This window comes from Catharus ustulatus, chromosome 10 (assembly GCF_009819885.2).
Source record: "Catharus ustulatus isolate bCatUst1 chromosome 10, bCatUst1.pri.v2, whole genome shotgun sequence".
In the NCBI taxonomy this organism is placed as follows: Eukaryota; Metazoa; Chordata; class Aves; order Passeriformes; family Turdidae; genus Catharus; species Catharus ustulatus.
The window spans coordinates 1,722,354-1,745,789 of NC_046230.1; the positions used below are offsets into that span (position 1 = coordinate 1,722,354).

At 43.7% G+C, this 23,436-nt stretch overlaps 1 protein-coding gene across 1 annotated transcript in view; it reads left to right on the forward strand.

Annotated features, from left to right (window-relative positions):
* Positions 1-23,436, forward strand: part of LOC117000876 (glypican-5-like) — a 335,608-nt gene that overhangs the window by 70,889 nt on the left and 241,283 nt on the right. The window contains exon 3 of the mRNA XM_033068932.1: positions 14,053-14,747. Within this exon, the coding sequence (XP_032924823.1) occupies positions 14,053-14,747 (695 nt within the window). The remainder of the gene's footprint in view (positions 1-14,052; positions 14,748-23,436) is intronic.

The window sequence follows — 23,436 nt, forward strand, 5'->3', positions numbered from 1 at the left end:
ACAAAGCCCCCCAGGGGCTACACCCAAAAATGGATGACAGGTCACAGGTTTTCATACTTTTGTAAGTTTGGGGGTTAATCTTTCAATTACAGCTTCAGGTAATGAAGTAATTTACCCCAATTTTGCTCCCCCCAATTCACTTTTGTTTTACATTTCTCAGGGCCTCAGACATTGCTTTGTCTGACCAAAATGGGAAAGCAGCAGCTAATACTGTATATGGATTTAGAGTTATACACTAAAGCATTGCAGGATTACAGATATATGAAAAATAGAAAATCTGAGATCCTGAGGCATCACAACAGAGAGCAGTCTGTCTGCAGTGCTTTTGGCAGGCCTGGCTGGCTCCCTGGCTGAGCCCATTTGTGTCCCTGTGCAGTGTCTGAGCTCCAAGAGACCACCAGCATTAAATGCCCTCTCTTTCTCTAGCCATGGCATCTGCTCTCCCTGGTATTGGTACCTGGCACAGGGCACAGTTGGCACAGCTTTTACTTTCTCTATGGTTTTCAATTGCAGGAAGGCTGCAGAAGCAATTCTTGGCCTTTTTTTGCCTAGTGTTTATTTGAATAGTCCCTCTCCTCAAGCAGTGTAAACGAGCAAATCAACCCTAGTGTCACAGCCACATTTTACTTGTATGTGAGCTGTGTCCACAGTTGCGTTTTGGATTTTCTGGCCACAGTCCACTTGCTTGCTCCTGGATATTTGTGTATGTATGTCTTAGACATGTTGTCATTTAAATGTTGTCCACACCCTTACCTAGGCACAGGTTCCAGTTAGGAGGATTTTTTGCTCCACAAAGGCCCAGAGCATTTGGAGTGCTATGATGAAGGATGTGCTGCCTCAGTCACTCCAGCCAGCCCATACAGCAGTCATGAATTGTGCAGATTCTCCCACAAGTCTGCTTTAGTTCTGGAAACTGCACTGTTGACACTAAATTGCTCATTCCAAAGGTCCTTCTAATAAGAGTAGTTTGAGAAGTCCAAGGAGAAGTGATACCCTTTTGTTCTGTCCAGCAGTCTGTGGGAAGAGATGACCTGAAGGTTTTAATCTTAAGAGATTGCAATAAGGGAATTACTTCTCTTATCAAATATCTCTGTGCTGTCATGTGTAGTTCAATGATTCTCAGCTCTGAAAAACTGCTTAGCACATGGAAAAATAATGGCTATGGAAGCCCAGGAAGAATGAAGTGAGGGTTTTGCACCATCTCCCAGTGCCAGTGGCATTTTTGGGTGCCAGTGTGTGACACATGGAGCAGTGTCACCCCTCAGCTCACACTAGAATCAGATGTGCCCTGATGGTTCCTGGAGCTCCACCCTACACTGGGGGCTTGGGTAACAACCCCATCAGCTTTGAGAAATGTGCAGTTACAGCTGAATAAACCTTTGTGCATTGAAAAGAGGAAGAAAAAGTCTGCAGGCCTTTGGTGCTGGAGGTTCTGCTCATTCGAAGGAACCACAGGTATCTACTCCAAAGAGTCCAAACTGAGGGCAGTCCCTTTTTTAGAGCCAGTATTCATCCTGTCTAGGGCCATGCAAGTCTTGGATTGTTAGGCCAACATATGTTTTAGGGCTATGTTTTTGTAACAATGCTAAAATTTGTAAAAAATCCAAACCCACCCCATGATAAGATGCTTATTTGCAAAGTCACCAGGGGTTTATCTCATCCCCTGAAGTGATGATCCATTGTTCATTTCTAAGAAAATACTGTTCAAGCTGTTTCTTTTTACTAGAAAACTATATTTTATAAGAAAAATGTTGCCTTCTCAGCTGTTAGTGCATCTTTGCAACAGTACACAGGGCTTTAGCCTGGAAAAATAAAACTGGATGCTTTTTTTGTGTGACAAAAACTTGGTTCATTAGACTAATTAGATCAGTTCTAATTTAAGCAATGTATACTGTTCCTTTGGGTCCGCCTTGAAAGAAGCAGTGATGGTCACAGAGTTGTCATTCAGAGCTATTTTGCAAGTGCTTCATGCGGGAATCCATCCTGGGAATTTTGTATTACTTGCTGTAGCTGTGGCTTCCAGTCATCACTCTCTGTGTAAGTGACTGATCAGATAAATCAGATAACTCTATTTCTGCTCCACTGGCTGTTGAACCTCCAAATAACTTCAGATGGCTACAGGTGTGTGACAAGCTGGCTACCTACAGATACACAGCTGCTTGTGGGTTTCCCCTCATAGACTGGGAGAAGTGTTTTTTATAAATTACTTGTCCTTGGAAAGCCAAAGAAGGGCACAGATGATGTTGTTGAAGTACAGCCATAGTTCTTTCTTCAGTTATCTTGGTGCAAATCCTGTTAAAACTGTGAATTGATGTTATTAAGTAAGAGCTGACAGGTTAGAACTAGGCAGATAAGGATTTTATGAATCATCCTTAGGAGTTCTATTTTGACAAGAGAGGAGTAAGAGCGATAGCCACGGCTTTGTGCCACATCCAGCCATTCTCCTCAGGGCTTTTACTGCTCTTCTGGATCATCTTACCATGATACTGCTAGGTGTCCATCAGCCTGCTGCTGCACTGATACTCCCAGGGAACTCCTTGCTTTATTTATCTGTCAGTGGAAGCCAGCAGTGTCATAAAAGGTTAATTCCACATCTGGTCTCCAGCTTTCTGCCAGCCAATTTACTCAGTTTTACTTCAGACTGCTCACTTGAAAAAAAGTCATTTTACCCTATAATTACAGTATATAAAATAACCTACAACTGTACTGAAATCAAGTATACAGAAATAATAAACAGCTAAATTTAATTACCAGCTCATTCACTGTATTCACAAAAAAGTTTGAAGGTGAAATATGTAGTGGAAGTCAAGCCAGCAAACTGTAACTTATTCTGTGAAGTGTAACAACTTAATTATTTTCTAGAAACATTTCCATGTAGTGTTTTCTTTAAGAAGGGCAGTTTTGGTTTGGGGCAGCAGAGTTTAGAGCTGTCTCTAGTCTGTTTTTGGCCAATAGTTTTGCAGTTAGTTGTAACTTGTTATTATCAAGAAAATATAGAGCCAAGGCCATTAAGTCTGAAGAATATATGTGCTCTGGTTTCCACATCCAGCAGTTTGGATACATTCCCCAGCACAGTCTACAGAAACCATTATTTTTGATTTCATGGCAAACTGACCAGAGCAGAGCAAATGATTGTGTTTATTGCTGGCCCATTCTGTTGTTATTAAGGCATCTCCTGGGCTTGTGCATCTACTGCCTGTTTTCCCTTTGCCTCACCAGCCTCTGAAGCAGTCAGCCTGTTTTAAACCTGATGTTGTTTCTGTTATTGATAATGTTGATAATTTAATGAGAATTAAATACCAAAATAACCCAAAGTTAGTGTACATCAGTGTCACCAAAATGAGCTGCATATTCACCCCCTTTCTCTCCATACAAGAATGTATAATAAACTGCTTCAACTTAAAAAAATGTCAAAAAAGAAATAGTAAAAGAAGAAAGTGTCCTGTAGGATTGTGTTATGAAGCAGAGGGTGTGGGTTTGCTGCCTGGAGCAGCAGTGTGAGGGGAGTGGTTATAATGTATGACCTATATAATTGCAAAGCTGTGCCAAGGCTGCCAGAACAGACTTGTGCATATAGAATAAGCAAGCCTAATCTTCCTCCCAAGACAGAAGTTTTCAGATGGTCCTTTATCCCAGGCATCCTCCTCCCATCGGAAGGGAGTGGCTCCAAAGCTGAAGATGCTCAGCTGGGAGTCGGAGGTGCTGCTGTTGTCTTCCTCCATGGAAACACGGAGGTCTTGGCTGATGGAGTCCCAGTGCAGGAGGGCTTCCTGGCACAGCTCTGGCCCGAAGCAATCTTCCCAGTCAGAGAGGTCTTGGCAGCTGCTGGCCTCTCCTTGGGACAGCTCTGCTTCTGCCTCACCTTGACACTCCTGGCACCCACACTGTATCTGGCTGTGGTATTCCCAGTCTTGATCATGGCCAGCTGGGGTGCCCTCCTCACTCTGTCTGTGCCCAGAGTGAGTCCCCATCTGCCTCCTCCTGCTGCTCCCTGGGGCTCTGGTTTCCCAGTGGGCTGGCTGAGGGGCTGGGGGGCAGCTGGAGCTGTGTAGGGCAGGGACTGGGTTGTGTGGCCCTGCTGATGGCACCTCCTCACTGCAGGCAGGAGAACGTGCCTGCTTCTCCAGGCTCTTCACACTTGCTTCCCCTTGCCTGGGCAGTTTTGGGTCACTTAACTCCTTTTCCCCTTGGGGCAGCTCTGCCACTACCACATCTCCCACTGCACCCTCACAGCCGCCATCCCCTGGTACAGAACCCCTGCTCTGCACAGGGACACTTCCTTCACCGGTGCTCCTTGTACCACTCGGTACAATTCACGGCCTGTCGCCTCTCCCCACAGGTGAAACTCTCGGGCCTGAACTTCTCCCCACTGGGAAGGCTCGACATCCATGTCAGGGTTCTTTTCTTGTGGGATGACACAGGGCCGCTCCTTCTCCTCAGTGCCTGACTGAGGCCAGACTGAGGCACCCTCGGCCCCCACCAAGGGCCCCCTGAGGGCCTGGTCTTGCCCCCAGCTGGGCAGGAGCTGGGTGGCCAGGAGGACTTGGGGTTTGCCTGCTCATCCTCCATCGCTGAGGTCCTGTAGCAGGGAAGGGAGTCCCTGACACAATCCTGGAATGCTTGTGCTGGAAGCCTGCCCATGGTTCTATCCAGGGTTAGGATGTCGTGAGGGAGAGGCGCCTCTGCCCCACGGAAGGGGCAGATGAGACAACAAAGGGATTTTATTGGACATGGATTTTATTGAACAAGAAATGGGAGCTATTCCTATTTCTTTATCTTCATCTAAGTCTTCTTTCCCTTCTTCTTTGCCGCCTTCTTCTTCTACTACGTCTACTACTCTTTCTTCATCATCTTACTCTTATTCTTTTTATTTTTATTTTTTATTTATGTTTATTACTACTATTTATCCTTCTTTACAATTTTCTTCTTTTTTTTTTTTTGATTCTTCTTATTTTTCTAATTAGTCTTACTATTTCCTATTTCTTCATCGAAGTCTTCTTTCTTCTTTGTGTGGGAGACCCCAGGGCTCTGCACCCCTTATATACCCCTCAGCCAGGGTGGGGCTCTGTGATGTCACAAAGGCCTCTGGACACCACGTGTCCCGCATCACCAAGTGTCACAAAGGGCCACACCCGGTGGCCCTTCAGCAGCCCAGCCCACTGGAAGTTCCATGGAGCCGCCCCGCCCCCCGGACTTGGGCACTTGTAGCCCTTGGTGTGCTCAGCCCCCTCCCCCAGTGCCCGCTGGGCCGTGGTCCCACTGCACAGCCTGAGCCCCACCCTGCAGAGCCCTGCCTGTGGAGAGTGGGCTACTCTGGGCACGAGCCATTGGCCAGATGGCTGCAGCCAGGGCCTGGCCAGTGGCTCCATGTGCAGCTGCAGGCTAGGGATGAGGGGTGTCCCTCAGGGCTCTGCTCTGGCCCTTGAGGGGCTCTTGTGGCTTCCCCAAGGACACAGGCAGGGATCAAGCTGGCCCTCTTCCCCATCCTCCATGGCCCACCTCACCCGGGGCCATGCACAGGGACCTGAGCAAGGCTGGGCAGTGGCACCATGAGGAGCTCACAGGGTCCCACAAGGCAGTGCCAGGTGCTGCACCTGGCCCAGGGCAATTCCCGAGTCCTGGATCCATCCAGGCCACAAGAGGCCTTCAGAGCTGTCAGTTTGCTATCACCTGCCTGGCTGATGCCACACCTCCAGAACACCATTTGGCTGGGCCTTGGGGCTTTCCTGTGCCCATGCCCACTCCCAGCAGGGCTGCCCAGAGGGCAGCACCCCCAGCCTGTGCCTCTGCCCCTCTGGGCACTGTGTGGGAATGTCCTCGCAGCAGAAAGTGCTGGAGACAGCCCAGGGCCAAAGAGTCTCTACCCTGCAGGCACTGCTTCTTCAGTGCACTGAAGTATTTCCAGTGCTGGAGTGGGCTGACGGCTCTTTCCTCAAGCCACCCAAAAAGAAGGGGATGGTTGGATATTATAGGAGAATTTTTCTCAAGTTGAGCCTGGCAGGGCTTATTTACAGGCAGAAGCTGCCTCAATAAATACCCCCTGCCTCCCCCAGGATTTGTGTGTGTTTCAACACTCTTGGGCTTTCCTGACACTTCTCAGATGGAAAGAAATCCTTAGGCAGTCTTTTCCTTGCTGGAAGCTGGAATTCCAGCCCATTGCAGAGTGTGCCATGGGTCTCAGAGGGCAATTACTGAGGCTACCAGGGTGCTGCTCCTGCTGTGGCGCCCAAGGGAGCCCTGCAGGGCAGGGGACAAGCTCCAGCAGCTGGGTGGGCTCCCAGAGCACACAGCAAAGGTTGCTTTGCTGCATATTCTTCAGCTGGAAGCAGAAGGATGTAGGGAAGGGAGTCCCTGGAATGCTTGTGGCTGGAAGCCTACCCATGGTGCCATCCAGGATTAGGATGCCACGAGGGAGAGGTGCCTCTGCCCCACTGAAGGTGCAAGTGAGGCCATAGGAGGACAAGAAAGGGATTATATTGGATATGGATTTGATTGAACAAAAAATGGGAGCGAGGGACATAGAAATACTTCCTATTTCTTCATCTTCATTTAAGTCTCCTTTCCCTTCTTCTTTGCCTTCTTCTACTACTTCTACTACGCTTTCTTCATCTTACTCTTATTCTTCTTATTCCTATTTTATTTTTTATTCTTACTTATTACTTCTATTTCTTCTTCTTTATCATAGTCTTCTTACTCTTCTAATTCTTATTCTTCTAATTAATCTTATTCACTTCTTATGGTTGCTTGTCATTCTTATCCCCTTTTATATTCTTACTTTAATAACTATTTTTTCATTTACCACTACTACTATTTCTCCTTCATCATCATATTCTTATCCTTATTCCTAATCTCTTTTTCCTATTTTTTTTTACTACTACTACTACTACTACATCTTAAACTCAAATTTCATTTCTTTTGGAAGAATGGTATGAGTCAAAGTCCTGAGGTCACATCCATGGAGGAACACCTCGTACCTGTGCCCGCTCCAATTCAATATCCGAAGCATGTTTTCCCTGACAGAGGCATTGGTAGAAGTTGCCCAGAGAGGTGGTGGCTGTCTCTCAAGTGTTGAAGACCTGTGAAGATGTGGCCCTTGGGGAGGTGGCTTTGTGGTGATGCTGGTGCTGCCAAGGTGCCAGTGGCCCTGGGTGACCATCAGGGTCTCTTCTCACCTTGATGACTCCATGGGATTCCCTGCTGAGTCCCCGGGCACCCAGTGTGTCCCATGAGTGCTGTTTGGGGCTGGCCCAGCAGTGACAGTTACTGCCCTGCCTTGGGCCCCTGCAGGGCCACAGAGCCTTGCTCATGCAGGGAGGGAAGCGAGGCATGGACTGACTCCTGAGGGACAGGCATGGTCAGCCTGGGACAAATGCAGTGTCCTGGAGCTGTGTGAAGAGGGCGGTAGCGCCCAAAGCCTGGCAGCTCTGGTGGCAGATGGTCCTTCAGTGGTGAGTTTCCTGGTGCTTCTCTTGGAAGTCAGTCTTCCAGCAGAACTTTTGGAAATGGCTTTTCCCAAGTGTCATGGCTTTGCCCACATTCCCAAATTCCAGGTAGGGAGTCAGCTGCTCTGACACTCACATTGCATGAAGCTTTTCCTGTGGCAAACCTCCAGCTCCCAGCGCTGGAGGAAATGCCAGGAAGGAAAGCATTCTTATGTTCCCGAAGTCTCACTTCTAGATCTTTTTAAAGCCCTTACAGCTTTTCAAAATTTTTAAAAAGTTAAAAACCGTATTGCATTACACTTGTAATCAAGCAGTGGATTAAAGGAGGTAATAGTAGCCTGTAAATTATTCTGCTCATTGATTTCTGATTAATGGGCAGTGTCCATAGCTGTTGGGTGTGAGCAGAGCACAGACTTCCTTCCAACTTGGCCAGAAGTTTCTATCACCAGGTACACAACAGGGTATTAATCTGATGTTGTCAAGGTAGACAAGCTCATGGGGAGACTGCTAAATAAAGATCTTGCCCCTATGCACTGTAATGGAAAGCTGCCTTTTTCCCCATCTGGTCTGTATTGTGAAGGACCGATGAACTCTAAAGACTGTCAAGGTGAGTAAATTGAAACTTTCTTTTCCTCCCTTCTTGCTAAAACTGACTTTGCTTACTCACTTCAGAAACTGTTTTGGCCCTGCCTTGGTAAAAAGCAGCTGTAGGAACTGAGTAGGAAGAAAGAGATGCTTCTTCCTGCTTGGTCCAGATTCTGAACTCTTTCATGGTTTTCTCTGGCCCAAAATGTTTTTGGAGCAAGGTTGCTGTGTTTCCTGCAAGTGTTGGTGATGTGTCAGCCAGGATGTGGTAGACATTGTTCTCTCATTACACATGTTTATTAACATGTGTTTATTAACATGTGTGTATTTACATGCTATTTCTCATCAACTTCATCAAGAGCATCTGTGATTATATGCAGGAAGACTACCATCCTAAAACCAGTAAAGCACATGGGAAAGTAGGGTATTATTGAAGAGCTTTGGCCCTGTGTTCTGCAGGAAGATAAATAAGGAGGATAAGGAGGAAACTTCAAATTCTTGGAAATTTTGCTCCTAGCAAAATGTCACAGAATTGAAATTAGGCTGAAAGTTACACAAAGTTATTTACAAAAGAAGTTGAATGAATGAATAAATGAATGGATTTTGAGTTTTGCAAACATGATACAATTTCCTTTGCACTTATATCCTTTTTTAAAGTAATCTGAAAAAACCCCAAACCCAACCATTTGTTCATCTTGTTTAATGATGGTTTTTAAGCATTCTTTGCTCAAATTCCTTTAGACATGTTTAGAGATCACTGTACACCCAAAAAGCAGAGCAGTGGATTTCATCATTTGTGTGCCATGTAGATGTATGCCTGGGTGTGATTTTTCTACTTTGTACATTGTTCCCTGTAACACATTGCAAACAGTTTGTACTTAAATTCTACTGCTGCAAAATATTAATATGTTGTCCTTTATTTTGGCAAGCTGTAAAGATGCAGAAATCTTAATGGATGTGAAAGCATGAAAAGGAAGCCATTGTTCAACCAAGTGTAGCTTTCATTCAGTCTGTAACTCTGTAATAAATGCAAGATGTTAAAAGGAAAGGAGCCAAATATTAGTGTGGTCCTGAGAGACCAAACAAATAATGGAGCTACTTAAATTTGTCATTCTTCTTTCGTGATTACAGTCAAAATCTAAGATGTACACAGATGTTATTTCTGTATAGATTCTGTATAGATGGTTTTGGGTTTCACGCACTGTTAAATCTTTCTGTAATATTTATAATATAACTGTTTTCTTTTTTTCTTTTTTTTTTTTAAGGAGTTTGTGGGTTTTTAAAATGGAAGTCCAGCAGGCAGTCAGTTACTGCAGAGTGCAAGGAGTCACTGGTTCCTTGGAGAGCTGCTGCATTAGCAGAGTGTCTTAGCTCGTCACTTCTATGGGCAAGGTGCCAGCTTGGAGTGGCACACACAAGTCTGGTGGCAGTGGCAGTAACTTCCCTTTCACACAGGCATGTCATGGTTTGCAGTGAGTATTAGCACTCTGGTTTTTGAAGACAGGGGGGTTCAGGCATTAATACCTGAGCCTCAGCTACTCTGGGACAGAAAGAATCATCTCTGAACAGCAATATCTGGTATTTAGATTGTCTTTGTTTAGGTGAAATTGTTTCCATGCTAATATTCCTGCGTCGGATCTCTGGAAAGAAAAGAATGTATGTTTGGGCTAAATCATAATCCAGCAAGTCGGAGGTTGCTTAACCTTGCCTAATGCTCGCCATCTGAACCCCACAGCTGCTTGCAGAATGAGGTTCTCTAGCTTGTGTAGGTCTTGCAGGAGTGAGGAAAGCAAATGAACCTGCTCTAAGCATGGCTATCATATGTCAGTCCACATTTTCTTGGCAAAATCCTATTTGTGTGTGTTCCTGAGACCACATCTGCTGCCTTCCATGCCCTGTAAGAAATCCAGGGCTCATGAGATGAAGGCAACCGGGAGCGCAGGCTCTGACACCAGCTCGTGCACTTCCCTGAATCCTCTGCTCAGGTCTTTCCTTGGGCTTGTGTTGCTGCTTGTCTCAGAGCCTGACAAAATAAACACACCTAGAAAGATTTTTGTGGCAGAAAGAGTAGCAAATTGATCTGTGGTACTTCTGCATCTTTGGTTCTGAAGTATAAAGCTGCAGGATAAGAGGTGGTGGCCTGGACACAGACTTGGAGGGCTGTTGCGTTTGATTAGACTAAAATAAAGGTGACAGCATTTAAAAAACTCCAGCAGCTATTCCTGCGGAATAGAGGTGTGCGAGTTGGTGAATGGGGTGTTTATGTGATGTGAGAAACTTAATATCTGCCTGTTTTTCCCCAAGTAGACCCCCAGTGGTGGAAAAATAGAGGAGATATTTGGAAAATGCTGGTACATTGGCACTGAGCAGATTGACACATTCCTCCCACATCTGTTTCTCTCTGTAGCACTATTCTTCAGCAGAAACTTCAATTATTGCAGCACTTTGTGACATGCAGTGGATTTAAATCAGGATTAAGTCCCGCTGAAGAAGTCAGCAGCATTACAGTGTAAAAGCTGGTGTGAGATAAGTCAGGAACCTTTGTGATTCTCATTGTATGAGGAATTTGAGGTGTAGGTGCTGGCTGATGAGAAGGGAAATGTCCTCTGTGTCAGGGGGAATGTGCTTCTGTCAGAAGGGAGCTCTTGATCCAGACCAGGCTGTGCCATGCTTGGGATGAATCAGCAGGGATGCTGTCCATGCAGAGCAGTGTTTTTCCATCTGTGTGTATGTGTGAGGCTGATCACCATCCAGTTTTGGTGCATGTGAGGGCTGGGGAGCAGGCTGGAGCACAGCACGTGGGACTGCTTCAGCTGCATGGCCCAGCAGGGTCAGTGCTGCCTCTGGAGTAGCAAATCCAGCCTGACAAACAAAGCCATCTCATCAGAGCTGGGCTTGTGCTCAGCAGCTCGTTCCATCAGCCCAGCAGCTCATTCCATCAGCCCAGCAGGTCAGATGGGAATTTCCAGAGGTGAGCTGTGTTTGATCAGCTGTGCTGAGTGTCCAGGAATATCAGTGCTGGGGTCAGGTGATGAATGGTTTGAACAAAATTTTCCCCGTGGAAGGTGATGGTGCCTGACTTTCATTAAGTAGTCACCAGTGTGGGCATTCAGAATTCCAAACTAACTGTTGTTTCACTTTTCCTGTAGTCTTTAATCAAAAAGGGACTTCTCAGCAGCATGGGAACAAACCTTGCTCTCCACCTTCCCCTTTGTTTTAATACGAGTGGAAGACAAAAAACTTCCAAATTTGGTGTCTTCATCAAATGTTGGATTATTTCAGATAAGGCTTATTTCTGTTCAGAATTGATATATTTGCAATGTATTCCATGCTGCTGGCAGGGTAATGTTGAAGCCAGAGGCAGTGAAAGATGATCAGATAATTCTCCCAGTGTAACTTTAGGCTCAGAATTCATCTTTTGGTGAGTTCATAACTGTCTGAAATTTGCTGTATTTGGCAGCTCAGATGAGAAGCTGGTCTTGCAGATAGTGGTAAACCTTCCTTGGAGTTCAGAAACTTTGTACAAAGTACCACACAAAGTGCACTAAAAAGCACAGAATTATTTACTTCAGCAGCTCCTGCTCTGCACAGCCACAACTCGGGCTGGCCATTGTTGCCACATCATTTGACTGCATGAAGCCCCCTTATTTCTGATTTAAAGGTCTAAGAACAGAAATTTGATTGTCTCAAACATCTCTTAATGCCTTAACAGTAGAAAAGGACCTGCATATTTCCTTCTGAAATGTAATTGCCTGCAGGCACGAATCACATTTTGTGTCTGACCAGTGGTTATAAGGAAGCAGATGATGCCTTACAGGGGTTGCAGCACGTCTATAATCACCAGCAGTATTTTTGTGCCATGTTTTTGGTGTGAGGGCTCTTTTTGCAGGAGGAATGAAGCTGTTTGCCATCACAATTTTTCCCTTACATAACGAAAAATAAATTTCACTATTACATATGATTTTATACTTGTCTCAGAATAATGCAGAATTTTATTCAATTAAAATGCAGAATTTTCACAGTTAAGAGGTTTGAGAATAAAGTGCTACGTGGTTTCTAGCCTTCAGTCTAGTATCCCAGGAATCTGCTGGGATGTATGCTGTCAATGGATATTTTGCTCATATGCTTCACTGGGGCTTTTATTTTCTCAGGGAAATAATGACATTAGCACATTCATAAGTGAATTTAATTTAGTTTTCAGGTAAGGAAGGCAATGCCTGCAGTTCTGCCTTCATGGATATGGAAGGTAAAGGAAGAGTATAAGATTGATGTAGACAACAGTCCCTGCTCCCCTAATTTAATGATAAGCTGAATATCTGTAAGGGACCATGCATAGGGAGGAAACTTAAACACCTGTGATTTTGTTTTGTAATATTTCTATTGAGTTTTTTGTATGATAGAAATGATATTTTGGTTTCCTTTAGAAATAAACACATAGAGTTGATGTGGCAAACAAAAAGCCCTTTTAATAGTGTGCAGTAGCACACAACAAACTTCACTCCAGTTTAAGTTGTGTCAGGATTTATATCCTGGATCCAATTTTCAGAATTGTTGTCAGCCCTGCAAGTCTGCTTCAGTCTGAAACTTGGCAAGGTGTTTCTCTGACAAGAAGGTACTGTTGTCTTTTTCAGCTCAAGTGTTTCTGGTTTCTTAATTCCTAGGAATTTATAAGCACTTCCAAAGTATTAGTTGCTGTAATACCAGTGTGATTGCTGAAGTGAGTTCTTTGCAGCATGTGTGTGCAAAATGCTGATGATTAATGTGCAATGAGATGTGCTGTATTTTCTGTTTAGTTAAAGCACACTTTGTGGTAAAAGGGATTGTAATGCTTATCAGAAGAAGTGAGCTGCCTGGGGAGCTGTCACAGGAGGGCACGGTGCAGGCTGGGCTGCACAGCTTTGCCAGTGTGTGCTAATCTGGAGTTGTGTATTGTGTCTGCTCCTTTGTGGGGGTGATCTCTACACAACTTGGGGCTGTGCTGCCGAGCAGGGAATCACACAGCCATGTTCCCATGAATGGAGAGGAGGATTAGACCAAACCCCATTATCTGGCCAGGCCTCGGGAGGTATGGAGTGACAGAACTCCTGCCTTGACTGCGACTGCTCGCCACCCAGAGGAGTGTGAGGATGATTTATGTCAGAGGCTTTTTGTTGGAGAGCTTCCAAAGAAAGCAGTGGGAATGGTGTGGATTACTGTCCTCTGTGTCATTAAAAATAATCTGGAAAACTGATCCCTTCCTTGCCCTGTCCATGAATTCTAGCACCCCCATCAGTGGTTTGGGTTTATAATACTTTCCATGTGCCATTTGAAATGTGTTAACTGTGGAACTCCTTAAATATTATTTTTTCTTAGGCCACTCAGAAATGGTGTAGTTAAAGGAGATAATGTTTTCCTGATTTGGTTATTTTACTTCGGTTTTGGGTCATAGTGGACATGATGTCAAGTCCTCCCCAACCAGTGGCTGGTGTCCAGACATGGCCAGTGTTAATGGGAAGAGAATTTATTCACGCAGCATCTTTTCCTTCATCTTGGAGTGGTACTTTGCAAGAAGTGCCTCTCAGCCAGTTACTCAAGTGTTGTGAAACAAAACCTTCAGCTTCTGTTTGTATTCAGTTGCCTCACAATTGAGCTGAGGGATGCTTTGGGAAATGTACCCAGCTGAACTGCCCAAATTCAGTGTGAGTTCTAAAAACCTTAAAAATCTTACACAGCCCTGAACTGTGCTCCAGCCCTGGCCTGGAATCTGAGTCCTTGGTGGATCAGGGTCTGGCTAGTGAGAACAGAGTCATCTTTTTAAAGAAAAACTGTTGTGTGTTAGGTGTTGCCTTCATTATGCAATAGGCAATACTTTGGGGTCCCTTTAATCCCATTACTGCTGAAAGCTGCATGACCCATTATTGCATTCATATTGCAAATTTCATGTAACTATTGATGTTCCTGTTCAGGACAGTGTTAGTCCTGTGATTGAGATTTCAGGTACCTGCCATTAACCTCTAGTTCTTTCTCTCCCCTGCCCCCTTTTTAGAGGCCTTTGAATCTTTGCTTCGCTTTGCTGAAAACCGCACAAGTACCCTGTTTGAGACTGCTTACAGACCTATGGCAAAAGAAGCAGCAGAGCCTGTTAAGGAGCTTTTTACAGACATCTCTCTCTACATTCTGGGCGCAGAGACCACAGTGGAGAGTGCAGTACTGCGGTTCTTTGACAGTCTCTTTCCCCTGGTGTACAGCCGGCTAATAAACCCAGGAATTACAGATCTGTCAGAGGACTATACAGAGTGTCTGCGGCTTACAAGGCAAGACATAAATCCTTTTGGACACTATTCTAAAAACATGGTTACAGAGCTGTCAAAATCTCTTTGGGCCAGCAGGATGCTGAGCCAGGCCCTGAGCCTGGGCATTGAAGTGATAAATACTACTGAGCACGCCGCTATGAGCAGGGAGTGCAGCAGAGCCCTGGTGAAGATGCAGTACTGCCCGCACTGCCAGGGCCTGACGCTCATCCGGCCCTGCGTGGGATATTGTCTCAATGTCATGAGGGGCTGCCTGGCCAGCGTGGCAGAGCTGGATACACAGTGGAGGCTGTTCATCTCCACGCTGGAATCCCTGACTAATGCGATAGCAGCCTCCCAAGAGCTGGAGATGGCCCTGTCGGGGATCCGGAGCTCCATCAACGAGGCCATCCTGCACGCGCAGCTGAACGGACCGCAGCTCTCGGCCACAGTGAGTGCTCTGCTCTGGTTGCTACTCCTCTTAATGGTGGATAAACATTTGGACAAATTGCTGTTGTCTTTGCAGTGGTTTTTAGTCTTTAACTAGAGCTGTATTTAATAATCCATACATATTTACACACAGTTATGATGGGGTTCAGTTAGAGTCTGCTTTGAGATGGAAGGGTTGGGGGGATTTGTTTCTTTAGAAGGAACCGGTAAAGCAGAGAGCTTTGCCTTGTCTGCACAGTTTTCTAAACAAAAATCTGGGGTTTATGATACTGGATATCCATCAAGTGTTATCCTGGCATGTGGGGACATCCCACAGGATTTGGTATAAGGGGCTAGAAGAGTGAGCTTTTAAATAAAGGCAAAAGAATTGACTTCCACAATTTTACAGTCCCCTTACTTTAGTTTGACTGAGACATCAGGAGGGTAGTGCAGCTCTGTAATAAGTACACCTATCATACAGAAGTTGGGAAAAGAGCGTGAAAAAATTCAAACTTATTTGGCAGCATTTGCATAAGTAAAGGATAAAAATACACTCAAAGTGAAAACAGTTTAGTGAGTGGTGTAGATGAAGGGGAAAGAACTAGGATGGTAGAACTGTCACGTAAATAATAGCAGCATATGACTGACAGGTGTTCTCTCAAGGTGTTGAAGATTAGCTTAGAAATCACTGGAATGACTAGTGATGCAGCTGACTGCATCTGTATGAAGTTAACACAACTCTCAGTGGAAAAAAATGTAGCAGTGTGTCCTTAAGTGGGGTATAAAGACTAACCTGAAAAATGCAGATAGATTTGCCTGTCTTGAAAGTAAAGGAATTCTTGGAGAGAACAGAGATGGAAATGCACAAATTATGTAATTTCTATGTAGAACTTTGGTCACCATGTCATGTAAGAGAAAAGGTAGTCTAGAGGGTCCACAGAAAGAAGCTGTGGCAGAATCTATTCTAAACAAAGGAAGTTTTTTTTAATAGAAGAAGAATGCTTCTGTATTTTCAGTCTTACAAAATCTATAATATTGCAGCTCTCTTCACTGTAGAACACCTGACAGAGCCATACTTAGAGTCAGTATAATACATAAATTATAAAAAAACTCCAACACTTCTTGTAATCTGATAGAATTTGACTTGGTATTTTAGTTGAAACTCTGTTCATATTACCTCAGTTTTCCTTTTCTTTTCATGAATGGCAAACTTGTTAGTTTATCTGATAATCCAAAGATAAACATGAAAAACCTCTAAGAAATTTTTTCCAGGTTCTTGAGTAGTGGATGGTGGGCACTGGAGCCTGCATGCGCTGCAGGTCTGCCTTATGCTAAAGTCTATTTGGTGGTGTCACAGTGTACCCCATGGGGAGTGTTAAACTTAGAACACGTCAGGAACAGTGCTCCTGTATGTTTTCACTCAGAAGTTGTTTTTGTATGAATCTAAAAGGGAACCAGAAATCAAAGAACACTCTTACTATATATTGCTTTTATCTGACAATACATGGCTACCTCTAAAATTGTAGAGCTTCATTGCTGATTACATGTGATGCCTTAAGGTTTAGCTTTCATATTTTCCAGATTCTGAACTGCATTAGTGTGTGACTCTGAACTTCATATAAAGTGTTACAAGCTCTCCTCACAGCTCAGGCACACCAAACAATCCTTTTCCAGCCCCAGAACCAAGGACATCACTGCAGCTTCAGCCCCAAAAAGTGCAAACAGCAGCAAATTGAGGAGAGAATCTGGGAGGGTGGGACTGCAGAACCTGGAGCTGGAATTGGACAGTTAACTCCAATATGGAAATGGATCAAAACTTATAAAAGTGTGAGAACTCCTGACCTGGGGTCCATCTTGGGTGGAGCCATGGCTGGGCTCTTGTACTGCCCAAGGTGAATCCTTTGAAGGCCTTTTTAATAATTCCCTGGTTTATTCCTTTAACTCTGTCCAGCCTCTGTTCCAGGTTGCCTCTCACAGGCATCATATGGACAGAATGCTAAAACATAACTCTGCATTGCCTTTTTCAGCCTCAAAATGCACTTGCTTAGCTTACTGAGGGGTAAAATTCATGATCCAGGTGAATATTGGATAAGTACAGATGAACTCAATGAGTGTATTGCTTTTAGGTGATTTGGAAGTAGAATTCTCTCTGAAGGGTCTTTCAGCCTCAGGATTCTCTTTAAAGATTATTCACATAATTTTATTTGGGGCCTTCTTAGTTCCCTAGCTATACCTTCAAACATTTGCCTTCTTCCATTTGGAATAAGTTCAGAAAATGCTGTTGTGTTTGAAATTACATTAATTCTTTTTTCCCTGAAATTATCTTTGCTTCCTGTCACTGGCAGAATCTCCACATGCAGAAGAAGGTTGGGGGTTGTTCTAGGGGCTGCTCAGTAGGATGGCAAAGGGTGTTTGAAAATAAAAACTATGCCTCAGTGTGCATTACCCTCGATCCTTTCAGCTGTGTGCAGAATAAGGTGATTTTGGAAGACAGAGCATGTTTCACTATTTGAACAAGCATTCATCTGATACTGGGTTAAAATTTTCCTGATTAGTTACAGAGGATAACCATTATTTAGAAAATTGAGCCTAATTAAGCTGTGTTTTCTTCTCTGAAGAAGCAGAAAGGAGTTCAATGCTCAGGTGCAGGATTTCCTGCTGGAGATGGCTTCTGGGAATCCAGGCTGTGATCTTCAATTACACTGGGGCCGTTTGATTTGTACCCAGTGTATTTACTGTTGGTTTTACTGACAGGATTCTTTATTTTCCCCAGAAAAAGGTATCTTCTCTTCTCCTTTCCTGAGTGTTTGGGGACCTTTTTTTCCAGTGTGCTCTCCAGCTTCTGCAAAAGTGGAAATGTTCAGCTTAGGTACAGTTTCCATTACAAATGCAGTAATTGGTTTCATTTGATTATAATGGAAAACTCATTCAGGAAAGCAGAGCACTCCTAGTAATCTTCATTTATCCTGAGGTAGCCTTAATTAATGTGCCTGCCCTTTTAGGAAACATTTTACATTTTTAATAGACAATATGGCTAAAAATTAGGGTTCTCTTTTTCTCCTGTTGCTTGCCTGGATGATAATGAATAATGGAAAGTTGGATTATGTTTTCTTTAAAAGGGGGAAGGGGTGAAATAAACCAATAAAGCACTTAGGATACTTTGCTCAAAGGAGGTGCAGTCAATTGATATTAAATCTAAAACTAAAAATCCTCTTTGTATGAGGCATGCATAACTTCAGGAGAGTGGCCTCTGCTGATCTTGTCCATTACAGCCAAGAGAATTACCTGATTTGCTGGGATAGCAAGTGGGAAAGGTCACCTTTAAGATATTGGTAATCTGTCCTGAGATTGCTGGGGAATGTGCCGTGCCGTTTGTTCAATGATGCTGGCTTGCATCCAGCTTACTTAACCTAATGCAGGCCAGCCAGGTCTGCAGCACAGCAATCATCATCATTGCTTTTATCTGCTCAGTCTAATTATGCTTCCTTCTGCCAAGAGCCCTGGCTGCCTCGTGGTGCCAGCTACACACACCAGCTTGGTTTGCCCTTCCTTACCATCTTCCTCTTGGTTTACTTCTGTGTTTGTGTTTTACAGTTGCTCTCTTTTTTTCATGTGTTCAGTTAATGTATTGCTGTACAAACTCTGTGTTTACACATCATTCCTGATGTTAATTTTATTTTTTATTCCAAGTGAAGGTAAGCTACTCTCAGCTACAGTACAGAGAGGAGCAGGAGGAGAGGCAGTTCTGAAATGCATGTGGTTGCTTGCACTTCAGGTGTATCAGTGACAGACACTGCCCACACTGCTGGAGCCGCATCCCAGTGAGGTGTTCCCATTGCTCATGTAGGGCCAGCAGGGACTTGCAGCCTTACTCCAGCAGGCTGTGTATGAGGATGGGTGTTGGAAACAGAGTAAGAGGTGAGGAAGATTTCTGTTGGATCAGAAATGGCTGGAACCTGACCAGTCCCACCAACTCCAGGTCCGAGTGCTCCACTTTGGGCCTTCAGTGGAGCTTGGCCATCCTGCCCTCTCTGCCAGGTGCCATGATCTGTGGGATGGCTTTCCTGCTGGACCACTGGGCACTCATGAGTGCTGCCCTGTTCAGGCACAGATTTCCTTTAGCTTTGCCAGCTCATGGTTCTAGAGATTCCCCTCTCCTGTCTCTGAAACAGGATCCCTTTGCCTGCCTGCCCACATGGTGGAAAATGCCAAGGGATGTGTGTTAGCAGAATATTTGGAATGTGGGAAGGCATGCATTTCTCTGTTCTTGCTGCAAGGAGTTCATAAGCATAAAGTATTTATCTTGTTAATGCTATAATGGCTGAAAAAGCATTAAATGAGAATGTAAAAAGCCACAGTCCTGATACTTTTAGAATGGATAGCCATTAGGCAAGAGCAAAGTCCAACATATTGTGTTTTGTGATTTTAGGAGTAATAAAAGCAAAAGCTAATAAAAGGCTTGATAGGGATTATAAAACCAAGATATGACCAGAGATTAAGCATTAGGAGAAAGGAGAAAGATGTGCCTCAAGGCAGTTAATTTCTTGGAGACAAGTTCACCAATTAATGTGATAACAGTGATATAAAAAAGTGGTAGGAGAATAAGCTTTGGGAAGAGGAGCAGATAGAGGCAGGAAAAATACACACAGGGAAGGATGTTTAAGATGCAAGATGCCTGGAATTGCAGGAGTGTCAAAGCACAGAAATAGTGATTGTGATCAAAATTGGATCAAAATCAATGACAGCCTTTCTATCTGTTGTGAAGACATCAAGAAGAAATATGGGTAATACTGAGAAAAGATTCACTAAATGCCATTTGTATTTTAAAGGGTCTGGTTTCAGGTTGTAGTGAAAGAGACTCTCTGATTCCTGCTGTTGGCAGATCATTTGAGTATTGTTTCTTAAAAGTTCATGTGGCTCAGAAGAAATGCAAAAAAGGCATGAGAAGGTGAAAGCTTCTAAGCAAAGACTGACAGAGAAAATGCAAAGGAGTTGGGCTTTCCATGCCTGTCCAGCCACTTCTGCTGTGGCCCTTTGCAGTTAGGGATGTCCCTGGGACCTGGCAGGCAAATTCCATAGAATTAACAGCAGAGTTAAAAAAAACCTGACCAAACAGAAAGTACATCTAGATAGATGGTTGTTCTTAGTGGCTGGTTGATCAATCTACTCCCATCAGTGAGTTTAAGTGTTGCATTTAACCAAAACTGATGATCCCTGCTGAGAGGCAGCCTATAGGACCTTTGCCCTGACCAAGCAAACTACATAGATCTTTTCTAGATTCAGTTTAAGGATAGAAGGGGGCATCTGCATATGGAAGAACTTGTCTGGGGTAATCCTGGTGTGCCTGTGTTACTGCAGTGGCTTTGGGCCAGAAGTTACAGGGGAGGGGCTTTAGGGAAAAACAAAATCTTACTAAAAATTTTCTGGTAAAAATTGAACAGTGTCTGGAAGGCTTACAGAAAATAACTCAGGTATCTTAAATTATGAGGAATGCAGAAAATAACAGTAAAAGATCCAAGATCTGTTAAATGGTCACCTTTAGAGGAAAAAAAAACTTAGAGAAAAGAGTGCCAAATTTGCAGCAGCAGGAGGCTGATGCACAGTAACCTTACAAATTTGAAAAGGAAGTGGCAGTACTATGAACAAAATAACTTTGTGCTGAGTGAGTTCACAGGAACAAAGAGTTTCTGCCAGCCAGTAATGAACTGCTTGATTAATGACTTTGAATGGTGTCATAAAACACTCCTGGAGATTTTGGAGAACACTCAGAGCCGAACTCAGGTGCTTCCTTCCTGCAAGTTTTCCAATTCAAATGATCAACACCAGCTGCCAATAAGCATAAAAACTGTACTTAGAGGTTAAAGCAGTATATTCAATTCCTTGTGGTTAGATTGCAGAAAACAATGGTGAAAAAGGACAGGGATAGTTGTGTTATTTTAAATGACATCTTGCTTTTTCTAAGCACTTAGCAGGAAAGCTCCTCTGGAAGCAGAAACTGGAGGAGCCCTCAGCTGTGATGAGGTTTCTGTTAAAGATCACCAAGCAGCCCTGTCTGATTTAGCAGCACTTCTTGCAGTCCTTGCATATTTGGTTCTCATGAACCCAGGTTATGTGAACGTGCATCAGGTTCAAATCCTTTGTGAATCCCAGGGCAGGAGGAGACCTTTTAAAAAGCAGGGAAGTGGCCCCAAGGCACACCTATTTCTGTGGGAAAGGGAAGGGGATGGCTTTCACCATGGTGTAAAACATGCAAAAAGAAGTCTGCATTAAATTTTTTATTTATTTCTCTTGGGCTTTATACTCATTAAGATACTGCTCTCATGGTCAGTCATGGGTGAATTTTTAAAAGCAGCAGTTGAGCTGTATCTCTGGAATCAACTGAATTTCATGGAGTGTAAGCATCTAATTCTTGTAAGTCTGCCACGTGCAATTTGCTTGATTTAAAAGCATTTTGACACTTGAGTACTGTAGAAGTATTTCTGGAAATAATAATCTAAATTGTTTAATACATTTGCCTTATTTCCATCTGTTACTGAAGTCCTCTGGAGAATTAGAGCTCCTGTAGCCCTGAACAGCTCCCTGAGGGGATACAAGGAGCTTTCTGGCCCCAGTTGGTTAATGACAGAGTCTCTTCCATGCAGGTGTTTGATACCATAGAGTAGCCTGATTTCCTGGTGGTAAGGATCATCTCATCTGTAGCAATGGAGCTGCTTGAAAATAAGTATTTATGTCAAAATGGAGTAGGTTAAATTAAAATATGTACTTCCAAAAATCTATTACCCAGGGGAGCAGGAATGAAGAAACACCACGTAATTACAATTGCTCTAGTTCTGAGAATATTTGCTGGGTATTATCCAGCTGTCATGTTGTTTGACTAAACATGTAGCTAAGAATTTGATTTGGCATAAATTGTGCAGCCTAGAGTTACTTTTGCAGAAGTGGTGATGCATTTGCATGGATGTGTCTCTGCATCCCCAGAGGCTTGCTTTACAAGGCCCATCTTGCTGCTGACTTGCTGATAGTGCTTAACCACACTATTAATGAGTCATTAGTCTGTGGTAAGATAAAAAGCTCTTTTCTGCCTGGTGGAGCAGTATTCAAGTTATACTTTTCATTCCCTAAGTCTTGGATTTTGTGTAAATATGTAACCTAAAAGGCTTATGTTAAACATTTATATCAATGGAATGGATGGGTGTAGCTTTTTACCTGCCTTTGATGTGAGACCAGCTTTATCTGTGATTAACCACTTGTGGTTAATTATTGTGATTAAGATTTTGGGAATGATAGTGACTATTTTTTCTGTTTACAATCAAAATACACTTGTTTGGCCTAATCTTATTGCTACAGTGTTTGTGGAAAACCTGTCAGGTATTTGTGAGTGTTTGTGGGGTCCCAGAAATGCTGTTAGGTGAGTGCTCTCTGGAGATGTGCATGCATGCCGCATCAAACCAGTTGAAGTTGTGCATAATTTGGTTTCTTCTCCACTGTATTATGTTAATGAATGCTGTAGGGCCAGATGTAGGGAGTAAGGACAGCAGGTTAATGATAAGGCCAAGAAATAGTAGACTGTTTTCAGAGCAAGAGGCCTAAACAGTGCTGTCAAAAATGAATGAAAAAAAATAAAATATTCACTTTGTTCTATGGATATTGTCTGTATTTAGGTAAAATAATTCAGTGGCAATAAATCCCTGAACTGTACGTTTCATTACTTCTTTGTTGTTTTCTTTAGGCTTAAAACAATGATACCTTATTGATGTTTCTTCTAAATGTGTCCTTAAAAGTGCATGGTTGATGGAGCAAGTGTCCCTGACCTTACAGGGCTGCTCAGCCTGTCCCTCTGTGATGTTCAGTGCTGTCAAGACCAGCACAAGCATCCACGAGCCCTTGTGCACACACTGACTCTCACAGCTTTTCCTCACACCTTCAAAGCTGTGTCTTTCCTAGTGTGGGTAATCAGCTCAGCTCTAAAAGTGCAGCAGCTGTTTTTGTTTACTAAGAATGAGCTCATGAGTTCTACTATGGACTTGAGTTTAGCTTTTCTCAGGGCTGTGTATCAGCATGATATGGACGCTTTTTCTCAAAGCAGCTGCTTTGCTTCACTTTGTTTTACAGACTGAGGCTCTGGAATTTTTCAGCACCACCTTATGGTTCCTAGAGAATTAGATCCTGGGAACTCTAGCAGCAAGTATAATTAAAAGTAAACCCCAGAGTAACAAGCTGTGTTAAATATGGTGAGGATGGTGCTCGTTTTCCCCTCAGAGTTGAAAATGCTGAAGGATACCTTCATGGTAATGTGTGTGTCCTGTTTGACTTCAGCTTGGGGCTGTAGGAGAGGAGGATGTGCCCAAGGCAGGATATGAGCTCCAGAACACAAGGCCTGTCAGAGCCATAATCATAAAGCTGCCAAGAGAGCACAGTTGTAATTTCCCAGAGCCAGGGCTGTCACTGAGCACTCTCTATCTTCCCTGGAATATGAGTCTGGTGTCAGCGCTTCACCATTATTAGAGCTGAAAGATGAAGGATGTAAATATGGTGAGAGTCCAGGATTTTGCTTGAAGCACAGCACTGAGCAAGGCAATCAATGGTTGGGATAATATTTATGGAAATGATGATACTCAGGATGACAGATGATGTGCTTAGTGTTTCAACGAGAGTTGTGTACACTTTATTCATTGTTTCTGCTTCCTTCTTTTTTTATTCTATGCACTTAC